This window comes from Leptosomus discolor, chromosome 14 (assembly GCF_034619465.1).
Source record: "Leptosomus discolor isolate bLepDis1 chromosome 14, bLepDis1.hap2, whole genome shotgun sequence".
Taxonomy (NCBI): domain Eukaryota; kingdom Metazoa; phylum Chordata; class Aves; order Leptosomiformes; family Leptosomidae; genus Leptosomus; species Leptosomus discolor.
Window position 1 is genome coordinate 1408361 of NC_141404.1, and position 24152 is coordinate 1432512.

Sequence of the window (24152 nt, forward strand, 5' to 3'; positions counted from 1 at the left end):
GTAAAGCTGGACATCCAGAAGCTGAAGAATCGCGTACCCAGATCTGTGTGTCTTGGGTCAATTTCTGGATAGATGTTCATGTTTGAAATGCAGCCGCTGCCGCCTTCTGGTGTGAGTCATTCATGAAGTAAAGAGAAACTTTGTCTTCTCACGGGAACTTCATGAAGCTTGTAGTTCCTAGGTTGATAGGGATAACGTAACTGTGAGTCTGGGGGGGGCGGGGGGAGAATATAACTGCTGAGGACAGTCAAAACTAGGAGATCTTGAAACGTTTTCCTGCTGAGTCTCTGCTTATTTTAGGAAATTCTGAAGGAAGGGATAGTGTAGGAGACTAATGCTTTTAAATCTACTTACATTTAATACTAGTTAAAACTTTCTGATGACACTGCAGCTTCTCTAGAGTGAGACTAATGTACTGGGATGCAAAGTATAAATTCTGTTGCCTAACGGCTTTACCCCATGGTGCCTCCACAGGTGGGGATGGTTACTGCGAATAAGGTTTGTACTTACCAGAAACGTGCCCTATAAGCTCAAATGCTCCTGCGCAGCAATATTTTATTTGTAGCTTTAATTTGTAAATGCGCTTTGGAATATGTGCTCTGTCAACTCTGTGTTATCTCATTACCGCATTATCATTCTGTTTGTGAGAGATTTTAAGACCTCTGCTGCCTAGTTTTAATAGTCCTGTGAACACAAAGCTATTCCTTAAAACAAATTGTAAAAATAACTATAGCGAAGTGAGAAACGCTTCACACAAAGTCACCAGAGCAACTAGACCGCAAGTCAAGTGTGAAGCAGTGACCCGTTTAAAACAGGCTTGTTCTCATCAGTGCAGGCAAATATTGAAGCTCGTGGGTTTTTTCTTACAATTCAGGGGTTTATGTTTGCATTTTAATGTAGCTTTCACTTTAGGTTTTCAGTTATTTTTAACTACTTGAAATTTATTTGGCAAAATACATGTTTGTGTGACTAAACCCTCTGCAGAAAAGCACCCAGCAGCATCTGCATTCTGGCACGTTTGCATTCGCATTCTGTCAGCTCCAGCCTCACTAATAGTCCTGGTCGGTTCAGCCGCAGCTGCCAGGTGACACATGAATAACTTGGGACTCGCCTGTGAGGGGTTAGAGGTGCTGCCTTCGTAAGGTAACAACTGCATGACAGGCTGAAGGGGTTGAGGCTGCGCTCCTGAATTATCATCTCCAGATTTGACTGCTTACAGGAAAGACACTGAAACTAGCGGTGCATTGAGAAGTTCAAAGTAGTATTTTTTTTTTTTTTTTAATTGGAGAAACTAGCAGTAAATGGGCTGCTTAAGCAACTAAAAAGTAGCTTTGCTTTTTAAAATAACAGACTTTTCCTGGTTGTACTTCTTTTTGTTAGCATCTTTAAAATACAAGGGCAATGTATTTCCGAACTGAACTCAGAACTAAGGCTGGCTCTGGAGCTTTGCAGCCCTTACAAATAAGTTAAGAACGGGACCTGTGCTGGTGAGTCAAAATCCAGGGAAAGGCTTCACCTGCCTTTCTCAGTCCTGTTTCATAGGTTGACCGTGTTTGTTTTCACTTTGGAATTTTTCTGGTTCTGAGGAGGTCGCTTTAATGGTAGCAGACGAGCAGGGTTTGTTTTAGCCCAGCGTAACTGGAGAAAGAGTTGCCCCCTAAGCCGTACCTGGCTGGTACGTGGGGGCTGCGTTGTTGGTGGGGGAGTTTGTTACCTGAGGCGAGGGCCTGCCGTAGGGGAGGGACTGGCACGGCTGGGGCTGGCCGTGGGCTGGCAGTTACGCTTAGTGCTGCCTCCTTTCCAGTCGAGTTACAGGCACAGCAGGTACGCGACTGTCCCGGAGCCGGGGTAAATACAGGAAAAACAACTGAAATCTGCAGCGTTGAAATGAAACAGGGTTAAAACTGGAGAGACTTAATATCATTCCTTTCAAGCGCAAACCGTAGCAAATCGGCCACGTAAGCTGTGTGCAGTAAACAACAGTATGAAAGCTGCCGGGCAGGAAAAGCAGCGAAGGGAAGCTGGTGATGAAGGGTTCCCTGGCCAAACCGATACAGGAACCTAGAAAACCCGGTATGTTTTGCAGAAAAAGCCTTGGGGAACAGCTGAAGTGATGCTGAGGCTTACCTACAGCAGTACACTCAGTACTGGATCATCCAGCTTTTCCAGATCAATCTTTTTTTCAAAGGATTAATACTTGTTCTGAGTTAACACCACTGCGTATTGCATAAGAGCATCTGCTCTAACACACGTGCACATGTAAGCACTTACTATGGGCTGGCTTATCTAATTCACGGTGTGAAATAGCTGGTTTAATTTTAACCTTAAATAGCGGAGCGAGGGAAGACAGATGGGAGTGATGGAAGCCAAAATTAAGTTGCCAGCAGACTCCATAATACCGGAAGGGGAATTCTGAATTGTGGTCAGGACGCTGTTGAACTCCTTTGTCCAGGCACCGGACTTCAGTAATGCCTCAAGTTCTGTTTATGGTATTAAAGTAATAAGCCCTAGAAAAGAATATTCTAATCGAAAATTTTATTAAATAATCTAGATGTTTGACCTGCATTCAGTAGGAACTGTATTGGAAAGTTGAATGGTAAGGAAAAGGCATCTGATTGGCCACAAACGTCGCTAATTCATAATCATGTGTGTGCTCACGCCCACTACTAACCCGTCACAGTAACACCGCTTGCTTGCATTACCCTTGGCGTGGCATGCAGAAGGAATGGCTGTTTGATGCTCGCTCTGACATTAACGTACTAAAAGTGTTGGAGACTAGAACGTGTGAAGTTGTTCCTGTTGTGACCGGGCAGTTTCCATTGTACTTTCTCTATGTGCGGAAAATCCTGTCTAGAAACCTGCGCGTTACCTGTACAGAGGTTCGTCTTGTACTTGGTGTAGCTGTACCGTTGTTTGTCACAAACACTCCTTTCCTGTGTCACCTTTCGGTTACCTCCTTTTCCGATTCACCCTTCAATTGCAGTCGTGGCAGGGAGAACGTCTGTGCCTGCAGCCAGAGTGGAAGGGACACCTCTTGAACCGTGCTTAGATGCAAGTTCAAAGGCGACAGTAGGAGCTGTTGGACATCAGGGAGAACGCAGAGCCTCTGCGATGTGGTTCTGTGCTTGTCTCTTCTGAGGTCAAGCTCAGTGTGGAACATTTTGAGTTAGAAAAATGCAAGAAGAATTTGGGAACTCACACGATGGCAGCTCGTTCTTTTATGTAATATTGCTGCTGCTAACAACAGTAAAAATGACTGAAAAAAAATCTAAAGTTTAAATCAACTGACTTTAAAAGTACTTAAATTTTCATCTCTTGTAGAAAGAGCAGTTGTACAGTGTAGCGGGGATAACGGAGAGAGTGCTGAAGCTGTGAAACTTGGTTTCATGGATTGGGGACTTATTTTGACCAATGAATGTGAGGCTAAGTGAAAAGGTTTGGTTTTAAAGCAGCCCCAGTAATTATTTCTTCGCTGCTCTCAAAGGTGTCTCGAACAGTGATCTTGTTGTGGGTGCGGCGAGGCACTGGTCACTGGTGTAGCCCAGTAGCCAGGACACTGACTTCCAAACTGAGCCTGAGGGCTGGGGAGAGAAATCTCTAAAAGATCCCCCCAGACGAGGGGGTGTAACAAGCGCTAACGGTACTGATGGTTTGCTCTCTGCCTTCTGGACGATTTCATTCACCGCCCAAATGCCTCTTGCAGGACGTGGAACTCCCCGAGACTCTGATATGGGACTGGGGAGGAAACGTGTAGCTCACACCTCACAAGGGAACATTAATCCTGGGATCACGTTTTGGGGAAGGTTGCAGATTCAAACACGTCACTGCTTCAGGCCACGGTGTGCCGGAGCTCCAGCTCCCATGTTCCGTGTCGCTGAAGGGCAGATCGCTGCAGCCTGCCCGAGGGCTGGGGGAGAGGCAGGGCAGGCTGCACTCGGACGTCGGTTCCGTGTCATTGAGCTCAGAAACTTTCAACTCGAACATTTATAAAGCAACTTCTGGGCTAAATTTAAGATGTAATGCTTGAGACAGGAGTCAGAGTCTTTACAGGATGCTTCTCTGTGCCACCTGTATTTATAAGCAAGGCGTTTGTTTGGATTCTTTATTGATTTACGTGAGCTAAATTACTTTCTGTGTGGAAATAGCTGCTGCATTGCAGTAAGTCATGTGGTGGCATATTATAAATTGGCTTTCCAAAATACTGACTTCATATTTTCGGCCACCTTTTTTGTACTGTTACGGACTTTTCTGGTGGTCTAACTACCAGGGCAGTCGGTCACCAGAAACACGACGTTTCGAGGTCCTTCTTGGCTTGAGCAGAAGAGGCAAAGAACATGATGTTCCCTGTATACCCAGGAAAGGGGGTTAATCTGCATTTGGTTTAAATAGTTTCTTCCTCTTCTTGTGACAGTTCCTCCTTTTGACACGTACGTGTTCCTGTTGCTTCTAAAAGCCACAGGTGGTGGTTACCTGGCGGCTGATTTCGGTGCCAGATTTTTTTGCCGAGTGGCCGTGGTGCTTTGATGCGAAAGTCTGGAGTCACGAATCGCTCTTAAGGGGCACCGAGGCATCTGATAGTAAATCATACTTGTGCTGTCTCCATTCTCCAGAAAGAAATGGTTTTCTTTTATTACGTGCAAGACTAAAAAAAGGTGTGTAGGAGAAGCGACTCGGGAGCTTTTTAGTTTGGCTTGGCCTTTCCGTGTCCACGTGTGCCCGTGCACATAGGTGCCAGCCCTCTGTTTGAAAAGCCTGCGTTGATCTTTCCTTTCCCTCTTCTTTCTCTGGAAACGCCCCAGCCATGCGCTAGCGAGGGAGGTGTCGCTGCCCAGACTGCTAAACTTGCTGTTCCGTTTTTTGTGCAGACTCTAACCCCAGTATTCCAGAACCACTTCAAAACCCTTCTGCAGAGCTTCTTACAGAGACGGCGAGCAAAGAACTGCACAACCACCTCATGCTCGACATCGACAACGACACGGAAAGCACTGCTCTGTGACGGAAACCCTCCAGCGTTTTACGGGTTCCTCTCCTGGTGGGAAAACCAACGGAGCTAATGGTGAAAAGCTTCTTTTGACGAGGTGGCAAAACCGGGCGGAGCTGTGACTTGCGCATCAGGGAGAACGTGGTTTCGCCATTCGGAAGAAGTTTAATGATCCGTGTCTCAACAGTGGTTTTCAAAGTCTTGGATGGAGGGAATCGATTACTGCAGGAACTTGCATAGGAAACGTAATTGCTGCTGATACGGATGGTATTGGCAGAAAAAGAGTAAGAAGCAGAACACGAGTTATTTAAAGTGCATGTATTATGGAAATAATCTTTTTAATGTCACGGTTAGACTTTTATTTCTAGTTCTTAGACCTTACAAGGAGATGCCTTGCAAGAGACATTCCCTCACTGATTTGCTGCAGATTCTTTTTAAAACATGAACCAAAAAATGCCAGAGTGCAGGTGGTGACTGCTGGTTATCAGTCGCCTTGTCAAAACTGTGGATGTATTCTAGTGCCTTGAAGGACTGTCAGACTGTAGAAGGAACCTTACTATATCTTTAATCATTTCATTGCTACTTAACGATCAGTACTTTAATACTTACTTCATAGTTATTTGTGTTAACCAAGCCTGCTTTTGTTTGTGGAACTCGCAGCTGTTTAAGGATGAAAGGGTGGAAGTGGGTTTTGTGCTTCCACCAAAAACGGTTGAATTTTGAAAGACCTTTTGAAACAGCTGTTTGGATTCATCAGTTGGGTGAACATTTATAAAATTAAAGATTGTCTTTTGTCAACTGAAGGCATCTTTATTCATGTCTGTGAGTAACACTGCTCCCAGTGACCCTGAAGGTTACACGGTCGTTCCCTGGGCTTTGCTGCTGCTTGGCTTGTTCTCCTGTAAGGCCGGGAGCGGGACACTGGGGATGAATGTGCGTTCCTGGGTCATGTCAAACAGCCAGGAGTCCAGCTGCAGAGAGGAGCGCTGGCCACAGCCTGTGTCATGCGGAGAAATGAGAGGGAACAGGCCACACAGCTTCTGTGAAAGAGAGAGAGGAGAGGAGTCAGCGGAGGTGCCATTCGTGTAACTAGTTGAATTGATTTACTTAACCTGTAACTTCCTTAATGCTCCATAATACTAAACTAGACTAGTCACTAAACTAGACCTCAGGCTTAACTGCAAAATAAAAGTGCATTTCATAAAGGCCTTGGCAAGACACATCGTATATATTACAGTTGCTGCCTTCTGGATGCCCCAGTTTGAAATCCCAGTGGCTGCCCAGTTGTTCCCTGTTCAGACATCTCTTAACAGGGAAGATGAACCCTGGCAGTGGGTGTAGGCCTGGTCCTGTCACTCCACTAGCACTGTAACAAATTTCTTGTAACTCAAAATTTAGCGTTAGGAGCCACGCGTTCCAGTCCTGTGACTAAATGGGCTGTTTATCTCGAGCTCCGTGCAGTACCTGAATCCAGCGCAGGTTGTGGAGGGCTTAAAAAAATTCTCAGGAAGTCTTCTGGCCTTGCACCTTCTTCAGCGTTACACAGACAGTTAATGGTCTCTGCTGGGATGAGCAGCTCGGGTGCAAGGGTGCATACGCTCTCGTTGGTATCCTCGCTGTCATCCTTGATGGTAAACGGCGAATTTCAGCGCGGTTACAGTAAGAGCACAGGGCTACGACGCAGTTGAGGAAATTTGCCCAAACCAGCAGGGCTGGAGTTGCTCCCTCATCACCAAACACGCTCGTCTCCCCTGTTTCCAGGGGCCCGCGGCAGGGGGAGGAGGCGATAGAGGGTATGGGCTTGGCGAGGGACCGCCCGGGCTTTATGCTACGCTGTGCCCTTGACGAGTTCACCAAGTGGCTGCACAAAACAGCCCTACAGAGCTCTAGAAAAACTTTTTAGAATCAAGTAATGAGCTTTTGTAATGCTGTAACGCTGCTGCTAGAACCTGCCCCGGTGTACGTGCTCGTAACGCTGCCTGAAAGGCAAGTGCAGCTTCGCTGCTGCGCTTTGGGGGGATTTTGGGGGTAAAGTAGGTAAATTCCTTACAGCCTAGCTCTTTGAAGTGTACCTCAAAACCCTGAATGCAGGCTGCCAGCCGGCGTAGGAGGGTCATGCACTCTGTGACCGCCTCTGCCGTGGACTGTGGTTGCGTCGAGCCTGGTGGACGTGTCACGGGAAGCATCGCGGTTGCCGCGTACCAGTCTGGGAACAGTCTGGTGGGGATGTTATGTGCCACCACTAAAACTTTAATTTCCTGGAGTAAAGCACTGCATGGAAAAGAGAGTGAATTCCATCCTGAAGTACAGCACGGAGCTCTTACCAGAGGGTCGAGTTTCCTGAACCCCGCGGTGAGCTGCCACTTGCATTCCTAGGGCTGCGCTGGAGGGTTGTACGCGGGCAGCGTGGTGCGCCCCTGCCACCCCACCTGGCGGAAGCCTCTCATTGCCCTCTAAGGTGCTGTGCAGGGGTCCCGAGCAGCCTGCTCGGATGTGAGGGTAAGAAACCAGCAAAAGGGCAGTAGGGATTTAATAAGCAAATGCAGGGGTGTGATGGTTTTGGCAGGAATTCCATTCACAGCAAAGCAAACGACGCAGCTTTCGTGAACCTGGATTTCAGTGAATTAATACCCTAGAGAAACGCTGTGGTTGAGCCAAAGGCAGTACCTGGCCGAGCTCTGGGGGCTGGTTAGGTAGTGCTGAGGGGCAAACGGCAGGCTGGAAGGCAGTGACCAATGCTCTAAAGAGAATTTCTGGAATTCCAGTCTATACAGATGTTCACAAAGCAGGGCACAGAAATCACACGGCTGATTCCTAAGGAAGGAATTTTCCTGTTTTCTGACACGGATGAAGTCCTGGTGTGTTGAAGATGGATTCCAGTGCAGAGGGTTGGAGCTGGTCACTGCTGACGGCAGCCAGAAAAGATGGGTCATGGTAACTGGAAAACGTCAGCTCTGTGGTCAACAGGTATTCAGTGGGAGAACAAAAGCTTGATATAATCATAGCTAACGCTCAGGTTAGCCTTAAGGAAACGTTCTACCCCTTCTGTTAAAATGTTGTTTCATCTAAGGTGATATGAAGCACTTACCTACGACCTTGATTTTGGAGAGAAGCTAAATCTTGGATGATGAAATGGATTGTGCTGCTGCAGGACTGCAGAGGAAAGGGTAGAGTTTTTACAGAATTGCATATGACAAACTAATTTGTGGATATAAAAAATAATTCATCCGCTGTCCTACAGGGGCTTTCCCTTGGAGTCACAGGCGCAGAGGACAATGCATGTTGTTCCCATTGTGTCTGACTGAACGTGTCATCTAATTCTGTCAGAATAGTGTTCTGGGGCAGTTATCTGAAGCGTTGGGTGGCGTCAAGCCCAGAGGTAAGCTGCTGAACCCACGGCAGCATTAGTCAGGTCTTTAAGCCTATGTGCGGAGTAAAAGACGAGTATATGTTTGTGGTTAGCTGGAGCTTGGAAGCCAAAGTTGTACAAAGATGAATCGAGGTTCCCTGATCCCACTAGGAATTTACGTAACTTACCTCTACTACATGAAACATATGGCTGGAATAGAGAAGGAGCAGACCTGAGACCTGTTCTCTTGAGGGGTCTTCTAATGCATTTTCAAACAATCCTCTGTGATAACCTTGTTTCGAAAGAAAAAGGGGCAGTTTGTCAGACGGTTTATAGCGATAGTTCCAGCAAGCGTTGTGTGGTGTTCTGTGTTCTCTCTGCTGCCACCGGCAGCAGACTCACAGGTCGTGCTTTTGTTAGTCAGAGGAAACAAAAGCATTGCTACCATGGGAATCTCCTGATCTATGCACCTAAGCAGTTCATGGTAGCTCCTAAAACTGCATCAAAACCTGCAATATTTCAGTAGCTGAAGTCTAAAATTCCCATTAGCATTTGTTTACTCCAAAGAGGTACATTGTACGGGTTTTTACAGCGTTTACATCGCTGCTGCTGTTGATAATCATCACCTGAAGGCCCCACTTGAGAAGCCTTGCATGTGCAGTGGAATCCTTGCCTCTGCTCCACGTTGGCACTAGCTGATAGAGGTGTTTAAAATAAATAAAATTGCCTTCATGCCTCTCACCCATCAGCCACAACATCTGGTATACATGAGTGGCCTCAGAAAGTCAGGCATAAAGTTGGTTCCAAAAGCAGTATCAGGCTTTGAAGTCTCTCTTTCCCCCAGGGTTTCTAACAGTTGCGTTTCATGTGCTCAGGAAGGATTCCCAAGTGACAATTCTCTTCGGGTGGTTTAATAAGAGTGTTTTCTCCTTGTATGAGCCACTGCAGAGCGTCTACGTGCCCCCGCCCCGCACTGCCCGTGGTGTTGCTCCGTCCAGCGCCCTGAGCCGGTGCCATCTGCTGCACCCGGGCGGCATTTCGGCTGTTCTCCCAAACCGTGCGGGAGATGTGCAGGAAACGGGGGGGAGGACGGCGGCAGCCCCGCGGCCCGGCTCTCCCCGGCTCCCCCGCAGCCCCCTCCGGCCTTTCCCCGGCCGGGCCACCCACCTGCCTCCGCCGCCGCCCCCTCGCCCAGCCGGGCCACCACCAGCAGCCTGTGGAGCGGGACCCGGCCCTGCGGGGAGGAGAGGAGAGGAGGGGAGGGGAGAGGCGAGACCCGCTCGCACCGCCCGGCCCTCGGCGGGGAGCCCCGGCCCCGGCCCCGCCGCCTCCCCACCTGGTCGCGGCGGCCCAGCCGCCCCCGCCGCAGGGCCAGCAGGTTCCGCCGCTCCAGCGCCGGGGCCTCCTCCGACATGGCCGGCGGGGCCTGGAGCCCGCGAGGGGCCGGTGGAGCCCGCGAGGGGCCGGTGGAGCCCGCGAGGGGCCGGTGGAGCCCGCGAGGGGCCGGTGGAGCCCGTCAGCGGCCGCGCTGGGCCCGAGGCCTCGGGCAGCCGCCCCGCAGCCCGCCCCCCCGCAGCCCCACACACACTCCAGGCAGGCAGGGAGCAGCTCTCGCTCTTTAATAAAGCTTTATCTGCAGCTACACAAAGCCCCGGGGGACAACAGGGGCAGGCTGAGTCACACCCGGCCTCCCCTGGGGACAGAACGTTAGGTGAAAGGGGGTGGGTGGTCCCGGCCGAGGGTCTTCCACGTTGAAGCGCTCGCAAAACGGCCGCGGGGGCGCCCAGCCCTGCCCAGGAGGCGAAGGGGTGCTGCTGGGCACCTCTTCCCTGGCAGCACCTGCTGGGTTTGGGCTGGTTCGGTTCCTTCGGGTGGCCCTGACGAGAGTTTTGGGGAGGTTTCCGTGCTGGGCGTCAGCTCGCTGAGCAGCCGGGCCCTCGCAGGGAGAAGCCGTAACGCCGGCAGGCCCCGAGAGCTGCGCCAGCTCGGCGAGAACCGGCAGCGGCACCGTGAGCACCAACTGCAGACACGCTGCTTCTGCCCGCTGCGCTGACGGAGCACGGCCGAGCCAGGGAGGCACGGCTCGCTGCTCCGACGGGGCGCAGACACCATGCCTTGGCCCTCCTCCGGGCAGTCCGAGGTGTTCCTCACCCCTCCAGGGCAGAGGAACTGAACCAAAGGGGAATCAAGTGGCTGTAGCTGGTTATAGAGGCATAAATAGGAAGAGAATCCAGACTTCCTCAATTCTAGGCAGTGCTCTAACCCCAAAGAGCGTAATTAAATATTTAATGTAACCGAACAAACCTCTCCCTCAGCTCTTTACACCCATCTTGTTGTTGCCAGTTCAAGTCTGGCGGTGACGGTGCTGAGCATTCAGCACCTTTCACAGCCAGGCCCCCGTTAGAAATAAGGAAAGGATTAGGGAGGAGGGTCTGTCTTCTTAAATAAAGAAATAAAATTTAGAAAGCGCTAAGAATTACATTAACCCTCTGCTAGTTATTATTATTTACACCAAGTTAGTTGATGTCATCTGGAGTGGAATAGCCAACTGCTATGCGAAGTAGGCCCAGAGAAAGAGCCCAGCGCATACACACAATAGCAAGTTGACGTTCAGGACGTGCTTCACCAGCGGTTTCTCCTCCAGGGAAGCCATGGGATGCGGCTCGGGTTTAGTCGACGCCGCGTTCTCGGCGTTTTCCTGTTTGCGCTCCATCCCGCAGAGCCACAGAAAGGTGGTCGTCAGCTTCGAGTTCCCTTTGGTGGCGGCCGTACCTAAAAAGACAGTCAATAGTGAGGTCTAAACCTCACCAACAAAACAAATCCCAGGAATGTATCAGTGTGGTCCTGTACAAAGGGGTTTGATGCAAAAACGCACCAGTGTTCTTTAAATCAATGCACTAGCTATGCTGAGGTGTAGGAAGCCCTTCAGTTAGCATCTTTTGGGGCTGCAGTACCAATTCCATTCTTCCCTGGAGCTATGAGCTCAAGTTCTGCTGTTCCCAACATTTTAAGACACAGTAACAGTAGACCAAACCTAAAAGCTCAGCTGTAGCTGCTGGGTGCCCATCAGCTTCCTCGTGCAAGCGCATGCTTGTCACTCCACGCCACACACGTGTAAATTGAATTTTCCCAGCCCTGGTGTGGGTTGGGGCCTACACGACTAAATGCCGGGAAGACAGAGCTCATGCACAACGAACGTGCGACTTCCCAGCGGTTGGGAGTTCTGCGCCGCAATTCAGTAACTTACTGATCTTTTCAACAGCTTTTTATAGATCAAAGGAACATACAGCACAAGCTGCAGAGTTACATAAACAGCGTCCCAAGCCTGGCAAAACCAAGTGCTGATAACCATCGCTGGAAAATGCAGAATGAGTTGCTATGCGTGTTTGTACCTAATACCGACAAGTACAAGTTTTAAAAAATGTAAATCCTCCTTCACTGATCTGTCAAGAACTCCGCCCAGGGCTCTGGGTTCTCCCTGCTGCTAGAGTCGATCAGAAAACATCACTGAAAAACAGAAATGGAATTTCATGAAAATAATTGTGTTTTTCCTCCACCCTCCCCTTTTTCAACCAGTTCTCCTTGCAGCAGGCGCGAGCAGCACCGATTGCTAGTGCAGGATAATGGGCATGGCTTTCTGTATCCCATCCAGCTCCTTCTTGATTTCAAGCATATGTAATGCCATCAAGAGATGGAAAAGAAACTAAACTGCTGCTTAGGTAAAACTGCCAGGTCAAAACCTTTTAGCATGCCCTGAAGTTACAGAAATCCAGAGGAAGGACTTTTAACGTTTCTTGTCTTCAAAGCTTTTACATAGTGCCTAGGGTTGTTAGGTGTAGGGATTACTGAACACGATGTTGGAGCACTTACATTTATTATCATTTGAACTATTGTCAGAAGCAATGCTTATATCAATCTGGAGAGCTGGGCGCTCAGCTTCACACACTCCTTTTGCGGCATCGGGGGAAGGGCTGACTGCTAGGTCTTTCTTGACTGGTAGATCCCCACGTGTGAACCAGGTAAGCCGACTTATCTGATGGCATGAAGAGCGGTGTTAAAGAAAACTGCTGTCACGGTTGTTTAAAGGACCACCTTAGCAGTAGAGCAGCCTGCAGAGAGAATACTTAAGAGGGGCCAAAACCTGTTCTCCTGCTCTGTTGGAGCAGGTGAACAGCCAAGTGCTCAGCTGGTGGCTACAGAAGCGAGGGCTGCCATCGGCATGTTGGGTTTGGTCGTGTCTGGCACGCGGCAGCCGGTGGTGCAGCTGCGCTCTGAAGGATCACGGTCTTCGCCCTCGGTTACTGAGGGGGAGGCGTTTCTGCACGGGACCGTCACTGGACGCAGGCTGAGGGTGGGTCAGTGGAGGGAGCGAAAAGAGCGGAAATTGTGGCCGGGGAGGAATGATTTGAAGAACTGGGGTTGTTGAGAGAAGAGAAGACAGGTGGGAGATACGATAGTTTTCTTCAGGTAGGTAAAGGACTCGTTAAAGTGGAATGCGCTCAGTATCAACGACAGGGCGGACAGAAAGGGATGAGCACAACATGAAGCTGGAAAGATTCGGGTTGGAGATGAGGTAAAACTGCTCCTGGGAGGGCAGGTGAGCTCTCAAATCGGTCACACACCTCCCTGGGCATTCTGCCTCTCTGGGGATTTCTAAGAATAAGTTCACCAGGTCTTTCAGAAATGTGTCAGGTTAGTCCTGTCTTGAAGCAAGAGGATGCGTTGGCTGTATCATTTCTGACGGTCCCTCTGGCCCTCCTTTCTGCTATTCGTGTTTTTCTGTAGCCTCAGTATAGCTATTGAAAATAGTCAAACTGGCACAAACCTGTTCCAGAGGAAGTGTGCTCTCTGCCCTTGATTTCTCTTTTCTGCGAGTAAAAATGGTTCCTCACTAAATTAGTAAGAGAGTTGATAAAGATGACCCAGAAGCTGGAATTTCTTGGAAAATAGAGGGAAAAAGCTAATTTGTCATGGATTAAACACACACGTTTGAACTTAAGAACAGCTCTTTGTAGCATCTACTGTTGACCAGTTTCCAGGGTGGGACTCTGGATTTACGGGACCAAAATCTTAAATGGCAGCAGGGTGCTGGAGCAGAGGAGGGACTGCAGTTACAGGTTATTGTGATCATAGATAAAGAACGAATGGAAACTTCCATTTCCCAATTATTTATCCCCGCATTATTCCCATGGACGTAGTGTGGGGCATCCTGGAAACCGTTTACAAATAACAAAAGAAATGTGAAGGGGTGACGCACCATTTCTTCCGAGGGGGGTTCTGTGAGGAGGCTCACGACCAGCATGGTGAGCGTGGAGATGGCAGCCAGGACCATGGAGAAGTAGAGATAGTGCATGTGCTTCACCACGCCCGGGCGGAGGTCGGTCTGGCCGCACTGGGGCTCTGGGTAGATGAAGTCCAGCACCAGCCGAATGACGCCCAGCAGCAGCCCGGTCACCAGGCCCCAGAACGCGCCCTAGGGAAGGAAGGGTGTTCTTTGTTGGAGCACGAAGCATGCGTGCGCCCAGGATCCAGGGCTGTACCCACATTCTCAGGCTACAAACTGGCCAGGCTTTCTCCTTGCTGGGGTTTTTTTTTCGGTGGGCTTCTTTTCCTCCCTTTTCTGCTCCTGCTGTCTGGGTCTGCCAGAGCCTGGTACCTCTCCTCTGCGGGGTCAAGTGGGTCATTAATTTTGGTATGGAGGGGAAGGATAACATCTTATGCCAGAATACTGTGGAGAGTGATATTTGTCTCCTAATGGTTGCCTTAACCCTGGGGGGCTGACAGCTGCTCCCTGCCTAACCAAGCCTGGCCTGGGAAGACTTTACCCCTTACCCAGCATCAGTCTGTGTGGAGAAACTGGAGGTTTAGGACTCCTGATGCCGTTTGGTCTGGCTCCTTCACTCTCCGGACTCACTGTGCCTTCTGCAGCCCCCCAATGCAGATAATGCAAGTCCGTGTAATAAGTGAACTGATGGCTAATTAGCCCCTAACTGGCTTCAAAATTTGTGAAGGACACCCTGCAACGGAGCGATGCAGTCACCTCACTCCTTCTGAGATGGCAGTGGAGTCTCTGAAAAACAGCAGGACTCGCTCCCTCCCGTGTTGGTGGTGGTTGCCGGGGTTGTGTGGAGCTCTGGGTGCATTTGTTCTCCCAAACGCTACCAGAGGCGGCAGAACCGCAGCCTGGGGCGGTGGGTTGAACTGCAGGACTTGCGTGAGGACAGCGAGGGCACCGAGGCGACTGCGCTGAGCGCAGCGGAGCTGTTACCTTTTCATTTGCTCTTTTCCAGAAGCAACCCAGTATAAACACCATTGCCACGGGGGGCTGCAGGTAGGAGCTGATCGACTGGATGTAGATGAAGAGCTGCCCTCCCTGGCCAGCCTGTACCAGTGGGATCCACAGGATGGAGACCACCGTGAGCAGCAGCACAAAGACCCTGTGCAAGAAAAAGACGCCACTGCTGTTAGCTCAGGCCGCTCCTTCTCAGCTTGCAAGACTCCGGCAGACCTCTCGTAGCCATGAGGCCTCTGCTCTAGTCCTCCACCAAAGCTGTGCGGTAGGAAGGTAGTACAGCGGGCTGTGAGGTGTGCCGAGATGGGCCTCTGGTGCCCCGGCTCTGATACCACAGGCGTGTCCTGGATCTCCGTACCTGCCAACGATCATGAGTTCCCACTCGGAGCAACGAGGACGGAAGTGTTTCCAGAGGTCCATGGTGAAAATGGTGCTGGCACTATTAAAGATGGAAGTCAGGGAGGACATGAGAGCTGCTATCATCACTGACATCATCAGGCCCCTGAGTCCTGGAAACAGAAGGAGAAGTACAGCCGCCCTGAGGAATCCCCAGTAGCCCCGCTGTAGGATGTCCTCAAATTCTTCTTTGCACTAGAACAGACTTTTAAAAATGCTTTTAGCCCACGTTTTAAAACGGCAGTGATGGGAGGTGTTAACAGGCGGTTCTCGTTGTTAAACGCCTGCGCCTTGTCTCTTATCCAAATCTGACTGAATTAGACCTCTGGATGCTGGGTCATCACCCACCTCTCCTGTTGCGTGCTGTCCCTTGCCGCTGTCTCACCAAGCCCAACCTAAACCCCACTGAAATTATAGTTGCAGGGTATTTTCCTCTCCGAACTTCAGTCATGGACACCGTTTGGGAGGGGCGTACCGTACCCGTCAGTGCCAGCACCGTTACCAGCTCCTTACCTACAGGCAGAAGTTCTATAACCAGCTTAGGATAAGCAATGTCAGAACAGCCAGACGGGTTGCCGCAGATTTTTCGGCAAATTTCCGCATCTGCACAAGCCACCAGATCTGAAATAAGCAAGAGGGAGTGACAGGCAGAATTCCATGGCCACAATAAGCCGAGAGATCTAAAGAAGGTAGTCTAGTGGATGTTGTAAACTGCTTTCTCAGTGAAATACTGGAAAGCTTGGAAAGCTTCCAGCAAACAAGAGAGGAATATCTCAACACAGTGAACAAGGGCAGCGTTGGGCTTCCCTGTTTTCCCTTCTTTTCCTTCCAGTGTAGCAGCTGGCCTGCCTTGCGTGTCTAACTCCTCTCTAGGAATGTTGCTCACCTGGGGACTAAGACTATCCCGCCACCTCTGGCAGAGGTCCGCACGGACAGGCACATCCACACATTCCCACCCGGTGAGCAGTCTACGACATTCAAGGTGGTATGTTGGGATTTCTCCGAGTGCCTCAAACTTAAATTGCAGGAGGAATAACGTGTTGGGTGCAGGAGGGGCCTGCGGGCGTGATCGAAACGCCGGGCAGCCTCGGGCAGCAAGGTCCGAGCAGCCCAGCGCAGCTCCTGCGAGAACGGGTGTCAGCCAGCCGCTCCAGCACACAGAGCAGCGCCTGGTGTGATAGAGAGTCACAGGATCGTTCAGGTTGGAAAAGACCCTTAAGATCATCGAGTCCAACCACGGCACGTGCCTGGGGTCTGCTCTAGGAGGATGCGCATTCTGCTTGTAACTGGAAGAACATTTTTTCATACTTTGGGCATTTGATGCATCGCAACCTTTTAAGTTGCTCACTGGAGGCTGTTCCAGCTCCCCAGAGTTGGCACAACCAGTAGCAATAAACAGAGGGAACAGATCTCTCCTTCAGCACTTACCCGGGAAGAGAATCCGGCTGATCATGCCTGGCATTACCATCATAAAGAGGGGCAAAATTTTCAAGTAGGAGGTCATCAAGGAGCCTCCTTTGGCGTGAGAGAGATTTTTAGCAGCAAGGGACCTCTGAACGATGACCTAGGAATTAAGAGATGTGTTTGCTGTGCTGTCAGCTGTAGGTGATGTGCCACCGGTTGCATTAATGTCTGTACTGTATCCTCCTCTAAACTATGGAAATCTTAGAAGGGTGAACACAGAGCTTGGCTGTAGCTTTGGAATTCTTGCTGCAGATCCCGGGTACCTTACAGAAACGTAGATCTGAAAGGCACTGCTTGTGTCATCAGATCTGAGCCTTGCTTCTGCACTATGCCATGCTGCATAAGCTCTAACTAATCACATCAGGCTTAGAATTTTCTTTCCTTCTTTTGCTGGGGACTCCCCTGACCCGATGGCTAAGCCTGGCCAGGTCAGCAGCCCTCCAGTCAAAGCAGGACGGAGTCTGAAAGGAGCAAAGTGAGTTAAAAGAGCACTGCAGGAACATCAGGATGCTGCTCAGGGCTTCAGCCTTGCTGGCTCTGATGTGTCACTAGGAGGGGTGGTAGTCAGAGCCCTGGGTAGTTGAAGGAATGAATTCACAGGTGGTTCACAAGAAGTGAAAGGCTTAAGTTAAAACAAAACCCAAAACAAACCAAAAAAACCCCCGCCATCTTTATAGACTGGAATTAGCTCACAGACACATTCTTACCCCTTTCTACATTGAAATGATTCCCAAAATTTAGTTGTGCATATCAAGCTTTACATCTCTAGGATCAAAACCATCAGATGTTACTAAATTCCCATCAGAAAGAGTAAAGCAGTCCAGGCCATGTTGCAGACCCCAGGTATGTAATCAGACTCAACCAACCAGTAGCACGTTCTCCAAACCAAACCAAGAAATAAGCAGTGACCCACCTGATCTGTACACCAGTACCACAGGGACGGGATGGTCATTCCCACCAAAACTCCTGGCCAGGGAAGGTCAGAGTTGACAGGGTCTCGGAAGATGTGGAAAGCATCTTCTCTTGGCAAGCCGCAGCTACTGTTTTCCTTGCGGGTGCTGGGGATGGCGTCAAAGTATTTTGTCTGCAGACCTTCAAGACCACCAACTTCAACAAAGCCTAAAAGAGGTCATGAGAAGCAGTTAGCGCCTCTTCCTGGCTCGGTACTCTGATTTGCGGTCTGCAGCTTGCCATGGGTGATCCTCCCCACAAGTATGCTTTCAAAATCAGAAGCTATTGGCTCTAACACCGGGCTGGGGGATAGCATACCACTGAAACTGCTTGTTCACCTGTGATACTGCTCCAGAACGTATTTCTTTAGAGGTTTTTCAGGGAGTACTCGTACGTTTTTACCACATAAAGAGCCACTGTAAGATTATTTGTACGAGCACATACTCCAACAGGAGAACATATAGAAAGTAGTTCCCAGAACATCAATTGATTAACCAGTTGTGATGATCCAGCTGGTTTGTAGTACTTGGTAAAGCTTCTAGCACAGTTGTAGTAATAAAACCCCCGGGAAACACTCACTGAAGACCATGAGAGTCACAGCCCCGATCAGCATGATGAGAGTTTGCAGAGCGTCCGTGTATATCACAGCTGCCAGGCCACCTAAGAGAGCAGAGAAGCGGCAAACTGGGGGAAACTGGGTTTGTTCTGTTGTAACATCTCACGCTTTGCAGAAGTTTTTGATGAGCAGCGTAAGCGGAGCCCCGCGCCTGGCAGGCTGGTGTGTTGTGACCGGGGGGGGGGGGGGGGGCAGTCCGGCCAATTCCTGTGCGTGACCCTTTGGCTGAAATTTCTCATGTTTTGAATCAGAATGAGTCACCATTTTGTCCCTAAAAAGCCAAAGTCCAGTATAAGTACTTCTACGGGAAATAAATGGAAAAGCTCCAAAACAAGGCGCAAACTGAATAAGGAGGAGAAGGAGAAAAAAAAAAGGAGGGGGGGAGATCTTTATGAGCAACATCCCTGGGGGCGAGCACTGGGAAAGGAGCAACCTTTAGTTGTTCGGGATTTGCTGCTTACTCCGCGCATGGCTTTTTTCCATCTGGCCACCGGTAAGCCCTGAAAGGGCATCCAAGATGGACAACGCTTTCCGAGTTACACGGCTCATTGTTATGTAAAATCGCTCATACCTCCAAAAAAGCCCAGAGGAAAAATGTATTGTGCAAATGCCTCGAGCGTAGCTTCCCCTTAAAGCAGAAGCCACACGCATCCATCTCTGGCGTGGCCCAAGGGGTGAGCGTTTACTTTCACCTGGTCATTTTTTCTTAACAGGCGAATTGTCAATTGCTGCCCCCGCCCCGAGGTCTCCACGCTCGCTCGTGGCCAAACCAGATTTATGGGGAACGCAGGACACCCATCAGCGCATGCCCGATGCGCCGTGTGAACGCGCCTAGCGCCCCGAGCAGGATCTGTGGTGCGATCGGAAGCTCAGCCACGTACCCGCCACCGTGTAGACGGCCGTGATTGCCAGCAAGCCTGCCACAGCGATGTAGAGGTCCCAGTGCAAGGCCTGCTGGATGAAGAGGGCCCCGGCGTACATATCAACCTGGAGAAAAGGAATAGTTCCCACGGTTGCAATGAGGATATTACCGAGCCCCTCCAGGCTGGTAGTGCCCGGCAGTGTGAACACTCAGCTGACCGAGCTGTCTCCTTTACTGGGACCAGTGTGGTTCCTAACGGGTTGTGATTCCCCAGCTCCCCACAGCATCTTCTCCACACGGCGCATCCCCCTGCACCCCAGCTCCTGCCTGCGCAGGACCCGGCTCACTTTTAGTGCAGGTCACGGGGGTGACAGGGCGGGTGGTGATGGAGCTGCCCCGAGGGAGGGGGAGCAGGCACGGCGCTCTGCGAAAAGGCGTTTGGGCGGGGTGAGCTTCTCTCTTCCCCAGCGAGCTGGGTGGGCAGAGCTGTGCTGGCCGGGGGACCTGCAGACCTCCCTGGGTGCCTCGGCCTGCTGCCGGCCCAGCGCCGCTTCAGCCGTGATGCGAGTTCCTCCCCGCTGACACGGTGACAGCGAGATAATGAGGAAGAGTGTCCTCGGGGCTGGGGCGCAGCCCTGACCAACTCGCTCTGCAGCTACGTGAAAACGCTGCGGTTTAGGAGAGCTTTAGGACGGGCAAGGTGCCGGCCACAGAAGAGATAGAAAAGCACGTGAATACAGGAACCGTGTCATCAGAGATTCCCATCAAATGGTTCCTTTTTCCTAGAGGGGAACCCGAGCCTAGCTCCTCGGGGCCACCTGAGCCCCATGACGAGCATCCCTTTCACAGGGGACACAGGCAGGCGTGCGTCAGACAGCACGTCCCACTTTGGCCCAGTACGTACAGGAAAAACACCAGCAAGGACTTGTCTGATTTCACAGATTCACGCTCTGCTGCGCGGTTAATGAGCAGCCGGTGAGGTGTTGTGCAAGGGTTGATTCAGTTATTTATTCAAGGCACCACATCAAACAGGTGCAATAAACCACTAAACTCTTCACCCAGACACATACCAGCTCCTACGTTCTTATTCATCCTGCACATGGCAGCGTTTGGTGTCTGCGCAGGCAATAAATATGCAAAGGGAAGAAACTGGGTGAGCTGCCAGACGTTCAAAACAACAACAAATGCCCCACACTCACAGCTCGATTTTTCAATGATTGCTCAGGACGTTGACACCTACCTTTCCCTCCTCCCGTAGCAAGCATTTGGATGCTTAATGGGGAAAAAAAGAAGTCATTCTTTTTGTGTGGGTTCTCAAAACAACTCTAGTCTGTCTTCCTCGGGTATTTTGATACTACACCCTTTCCTGCTAATATAGGGAAGGGCCAGTAGCTGCGTTTCTCAGCCTCGCCGATCAGCACACGTTTCCAAATTCAGTCCGTCTCCATTTTTTTCTACTTACTGATATTTTGGTGAAGATATAGATGAACAAGTAGAGGATCGCCAGGAACATCTGAATTCGTTTGCCTCCGAAACGTTTCCGCAAGTACTCTGGCATGGTGGTAACCTGCACGGGAGGCGTACGGTCAGGGAAGGTGGTGCGCGGTGGCTGCCGTGAATTGCAGGGGGCTCACCCGTGGGGCCGGTGTGGGCGGTGTGCACTGGCAGGAGACCAGAGGGGCCCTGCTGGTTGCGCTGTGCTGGTATTTGGTCCTCAGCTGCCTACTTAGGCCAGCACAACAGCTTAGCGAGCACTGACTTTGCTGTGATGTCTGGCACGAGGCTCGCTATAAACTGCGATACAAGAGCCTGCGCCCATCTCCTCGGGAGGTGGAGCAACTCTGCTCCATCGCCAGGGGCAGCGGAGCAGTCTGACCCCCACACCCGAGCCCTCGGCGCTGCTCCCAGGCAGCAGCTCTCCTCCCCTTTTGCCCAGGCCACCGGAGCAGCACCATGGCTCACACCCTGCCTTCCAGAAGCAGCCCAGGAGCAGCAGGAGGTGGTTAAGCCCGTGAGCCAAACAAGTGGTTTAAATACCAGCAAATCATTGATGGACACAACATCCCATCTACTTACTCCTGCTGCGATGTAGATTGGGAGGAATAGCCAGGCCAGCACCAAAACACAAAACATCCCCTGCAAAGCAAGTGGAAAGGAAGGTCAGAGACGCTGGTCAAGGCTGCGATCGGGTGGATCAGTGGGGACGCGGGGTCTGCGTTATCCCTCAGAGGCCTCCAACCCGCTGGTGGTGACTTCTAGCTCGTGCAGCAGGAGCCTGAGCCTTTGGAGCTGCCAGACCTGGACCCTTGTGTGGCAGCTCGTTGGTGTTGGAGTTGCCCTGTCCAGCCCGGAGACAGCTACAGAGCCACCGTGCCGCACTCACGTTCCACTCGTAGGCTGTCGCAGCAATTCCCGAGGCAGCTCCCGACCCAGCCAGGCCGATGAAATGGCCACTTCCAACGTTGCTGGCAAACAGGGATGCGCCCACCTGGAGAAAGATAGGGAATCGGATCTGGCCCTGGCACAAGGTGTCCTCCTCAGCCTGGTGAGAGCACAGCGATGCTGCTCTCCCACTCATGACTACGGAGGACATTCAACCCTCATCGCTCTCTGCCACCTTCTTCTTTTGCCTGCTTGTTCAGTGGCTCTGGCACCTCTCTCCAGCTTATTTCGCTCATTTGTGGGCGTGTTTAGGACCATCCTGCTTCCAAAACACTGCCTAGTCTTTTGCAGGGGAGCAGGGCAGAAGGTGGAGGTAACACATAGAAATGTCGGGTCATCAGGTTCTGATATCAGTACGGACTGACTCACCAGCCAGCCCAAATGACGTACCCCGCCGAGCAGATTGGCTCGACGTAAAGCTGTGTCCGCGATGGGGACCACCCAGTTAACTCTGGAAATCTCCAGATCAAACCACGCAGAACCAGACAGGCTTTGCAAGCCGGCGGGCTGGCTCTCGTGGGGTGCGGGGCTGTGGCAGGTGCCACAGCAGCAGCTCCGCTTCCCCAGTCTCCAATATGGAAAACCCCCACTGTTACAACCGGGTCTTTGCGAAACATGGTTTGGGTTGTTTTTTTCTGTTTGGAGAAGTAAGTTCTGCTTGGGCAGAAGTGCTTTTCGGTCTTGCTCGGCGCGAGCAGCACAACGATAAAGATACTTACAGGCCACCAAACCATCTGTCCTCCGGCCAGAAAGTAGCCCTTCACGGTGCTGCGCTGCGTCTTCCACATGGACTAGAAAAGCAGAACACAGGTTTCAGCAGTCGGTTCTGTGGCTGCTCAGAGCATCACCAAGCGGTTTCCCCAGCGGGAGACTCCGTACTGCCACCGGATGAAAGCGAAGGGTTTCTTGAAGGACCTGCAGTTGCTGCTGGGAAATCCTGGGGGACCAGAGAGCAGCAGACGAGGGAGGGGAGCGGCCAGTGCTGTGAGCCACGTGCAACGTTTTCTGTCACCTCAGCATCCCGATTAAATGTTTCCCGTGACAAGCAAACTAAATCACTCCAGATCCGCAAGGAAGGCGAACAGTTTTGGACAAGAACTGCGGACATCCCTAGTTATTAGGGAGCAGGAGAAATGCTTGGCGCTGCGTGTGTTACTCATTGACTCCTGTTCTTCAGAGATTTCAGATAGTTTCACGCGATACCGTGCGAGTTATGCACCACATTTGAAGGGAGCAACGATTTGTCTCTGCCTTATGACAGCCAGACTGTGTTTTTGCTGTTACAAAAGCCATGCCAAAAGGACGTCCTTCTGCCTTAATTGTATATAAATAGTATTTTTAATTTATGGAATCTGCTGTCGAGACCACTGCGGACAGGCACATGTGATTTATAGGACAGCAATTCCTTCCTGGATGAAGAAAACATGATTATGGCAATATTTTGTACTTAGACGACCTCTTTCTTACAAGAGTTCTCAAAACCTTGACAAACACTAGAGCTGAACGGCTCTCCTCTGGAGCAGTGAGGGCACTTCCCTAGGCTGAAGTGAGGAAAAGGACCCGTAAACTCTATCTTTCGACTTGGTCAGTTGAATCTGGTGAAGTGCAGCCTGATTTGAGCCAAAGTAAAATAATTTGAGGCCAAACTAGACACATTTTTCAGTATAACAGGGCACACATGAAAGCTTTTAACAATATCTGCTTACCCACAGCCCAACCACGAGGACAAATAGGAAGTACAGCACAAGAACAGCAATGTCTATGGAGTCCAGCGTCTTCTGGGGAAACACATCCCACGGGGGGGTCGCAGAGGATGGAGTGCTGCTGGTGGTCTCCATGGTTCCTTATTGCAGGCCAAGTACTTCTTTGTCTCGATGCATAAATCTGTTAAAAAATGGGTTGCATGGTTAGGAGAGGATGTGAGCACCGTGAAGGTGTTGTTTCTTGAGTGAGTCAGGGGTTATTGGCTCTGTGGCTCTGGCTGTGGTGCTGCTTGTGCCGGAGCTGTGGGGAAGGCTCTTGTCGCTGGCGTTTGCCTTCACCCGTGACCCTGTCTGTGAGGTGACGATGCTGCCGGCAGGCAGGCCAGCCCTGGGTTGGTTGGATTTCCTTTGCAGTGGGTGATTTTCTCACCGGCAGAGGCATGGGTGCCAGCAGCGGTGGCGTTTTCCTCCTTTGCCACAGTGAGAGCTCGAGCCGAGGTGCGGAGAGTGCTTGGGTCTCCTCCTGAGTCAGGCTGATCCCGGCGGGCAGGCACTGCCCTCTCCACTCCCTTATCGGGAACGGAGGCTGGCAGCGTGTCACCCAGCACAGGGATGGATGTGCCCTCTGCCACGCCGGCGCAGACTGGGCCAGCGGGGATGAGGAGCCAGTACCACCGGTAGACGGTGCAGCAGTGTGGGACCGGCACCAAATTGCGGAAGAGCCGGTGCTGGAGCTGGGGCTCCCTCCTGCGCACCAGCCCCCAGGGGCATTTCCTGCAGGTGAGATACTCATGTGCTTCCCCCAGGAGTAACAACTCATTTCCTTCTCCAGAAATGCCTGGTGAGGGGACGTGGCACCGCTCCGGAGCCCTCCGGAGCGCACCGTGGTGCCAGGCTGCTGCTCTTTGGCAGAAGGGGCAGGATAAAGTCCACGTGAGGAGGTTGGTCGGGTGTTTGAATTAATGCAGTTCCTCCTCGTTTCCTTCTCCTCCCCTCACCCGGGCTCAGCTGCTGGAGAGCAGGACAGGAGGCGGGTGGCAGCCCTGGGGTGGCCAAGGAGGGACTAAGACCCACCTCAGGGTGTCCCTGGCTCGGC

The 24152-nt window shown here is 51.2% G+C and overlaps 3 protein-coding genes across 3 annotated transcripts in view; 1 reads left to right on the forward strand and 2 right to left on the reverse strand.

Annotated features, from left to right (window-relative positions):
• ARHGAP17 (Rho GTPase activating protein 17) overlaps positions 1-4905 on the forward strand; it is a 47155-nt gene extending 42250 nt beyond the window's left edge. The window contains exons 19-20 of the mRNA XM_086473087.1: positions 475-498; positions 4866-4905. Of these exons, the coding sequence (XP_086329213.1) occupies positions 475-497 (23 nt within the window). The 3' untranslated portion in view covers position 498; positions 4866-4905. The remainder of the gene's footprint in view (positions 1-474; positions 499-4865) is intronic.
• Positions 4906-5983: 1078 nt separating this feature from the next.
• On the reverse strand, positions 5984-10442 carry TEX47 (testis expressed 47). Its single transcript, XM_086473233.1, has 8 exons — positions 10170-10442; positions 9667-9756; positions 9498-9564; positions 8519-8622; positions 8070-8134; positions 7054-7252; positions 6446-6605; positions 5984-6021 (listed from the first exon to the last, which is right to left on the reverse strand). Exons 1-8 carry the CDS (start codon positions 10440-10442, stop codon positions 5984-5986), a joined length of 996 nt encoding a protein of 331 aa, XP_086329359.1.
• A 439-nt stretch (positions 10443-10881) lies between these two features.
• Positions 10882-23191, reverse strand: SLC5A11 (solute carrier family 5 member 11). Its single transcript, XM_086473088.1, has 15 exons — positions 23060-23191; positions 22073-22144; positions 21295-21399; positions 20988-21047; positions 20374-20478; positions 18931-19036; positions 18013-18093; positions 17396-17601; positions 16447-16582; positions 15532-15639; positions 14981-15131; positions 14599-14767; positions 13588-13803; positions 12201-12363; positions 10882-11102 (listed from the first exon to the last, which is right to left on the reverse strand). Exons 1-15 carry the CDS (start codon positions 23189-23191, stop codon positions 10882-10884), a joined length of 2031 nt encoding a protein of 676 aa, XP_086329214.1.
• Positions 23192-24152: the final 961 nt, after the last annotated feature.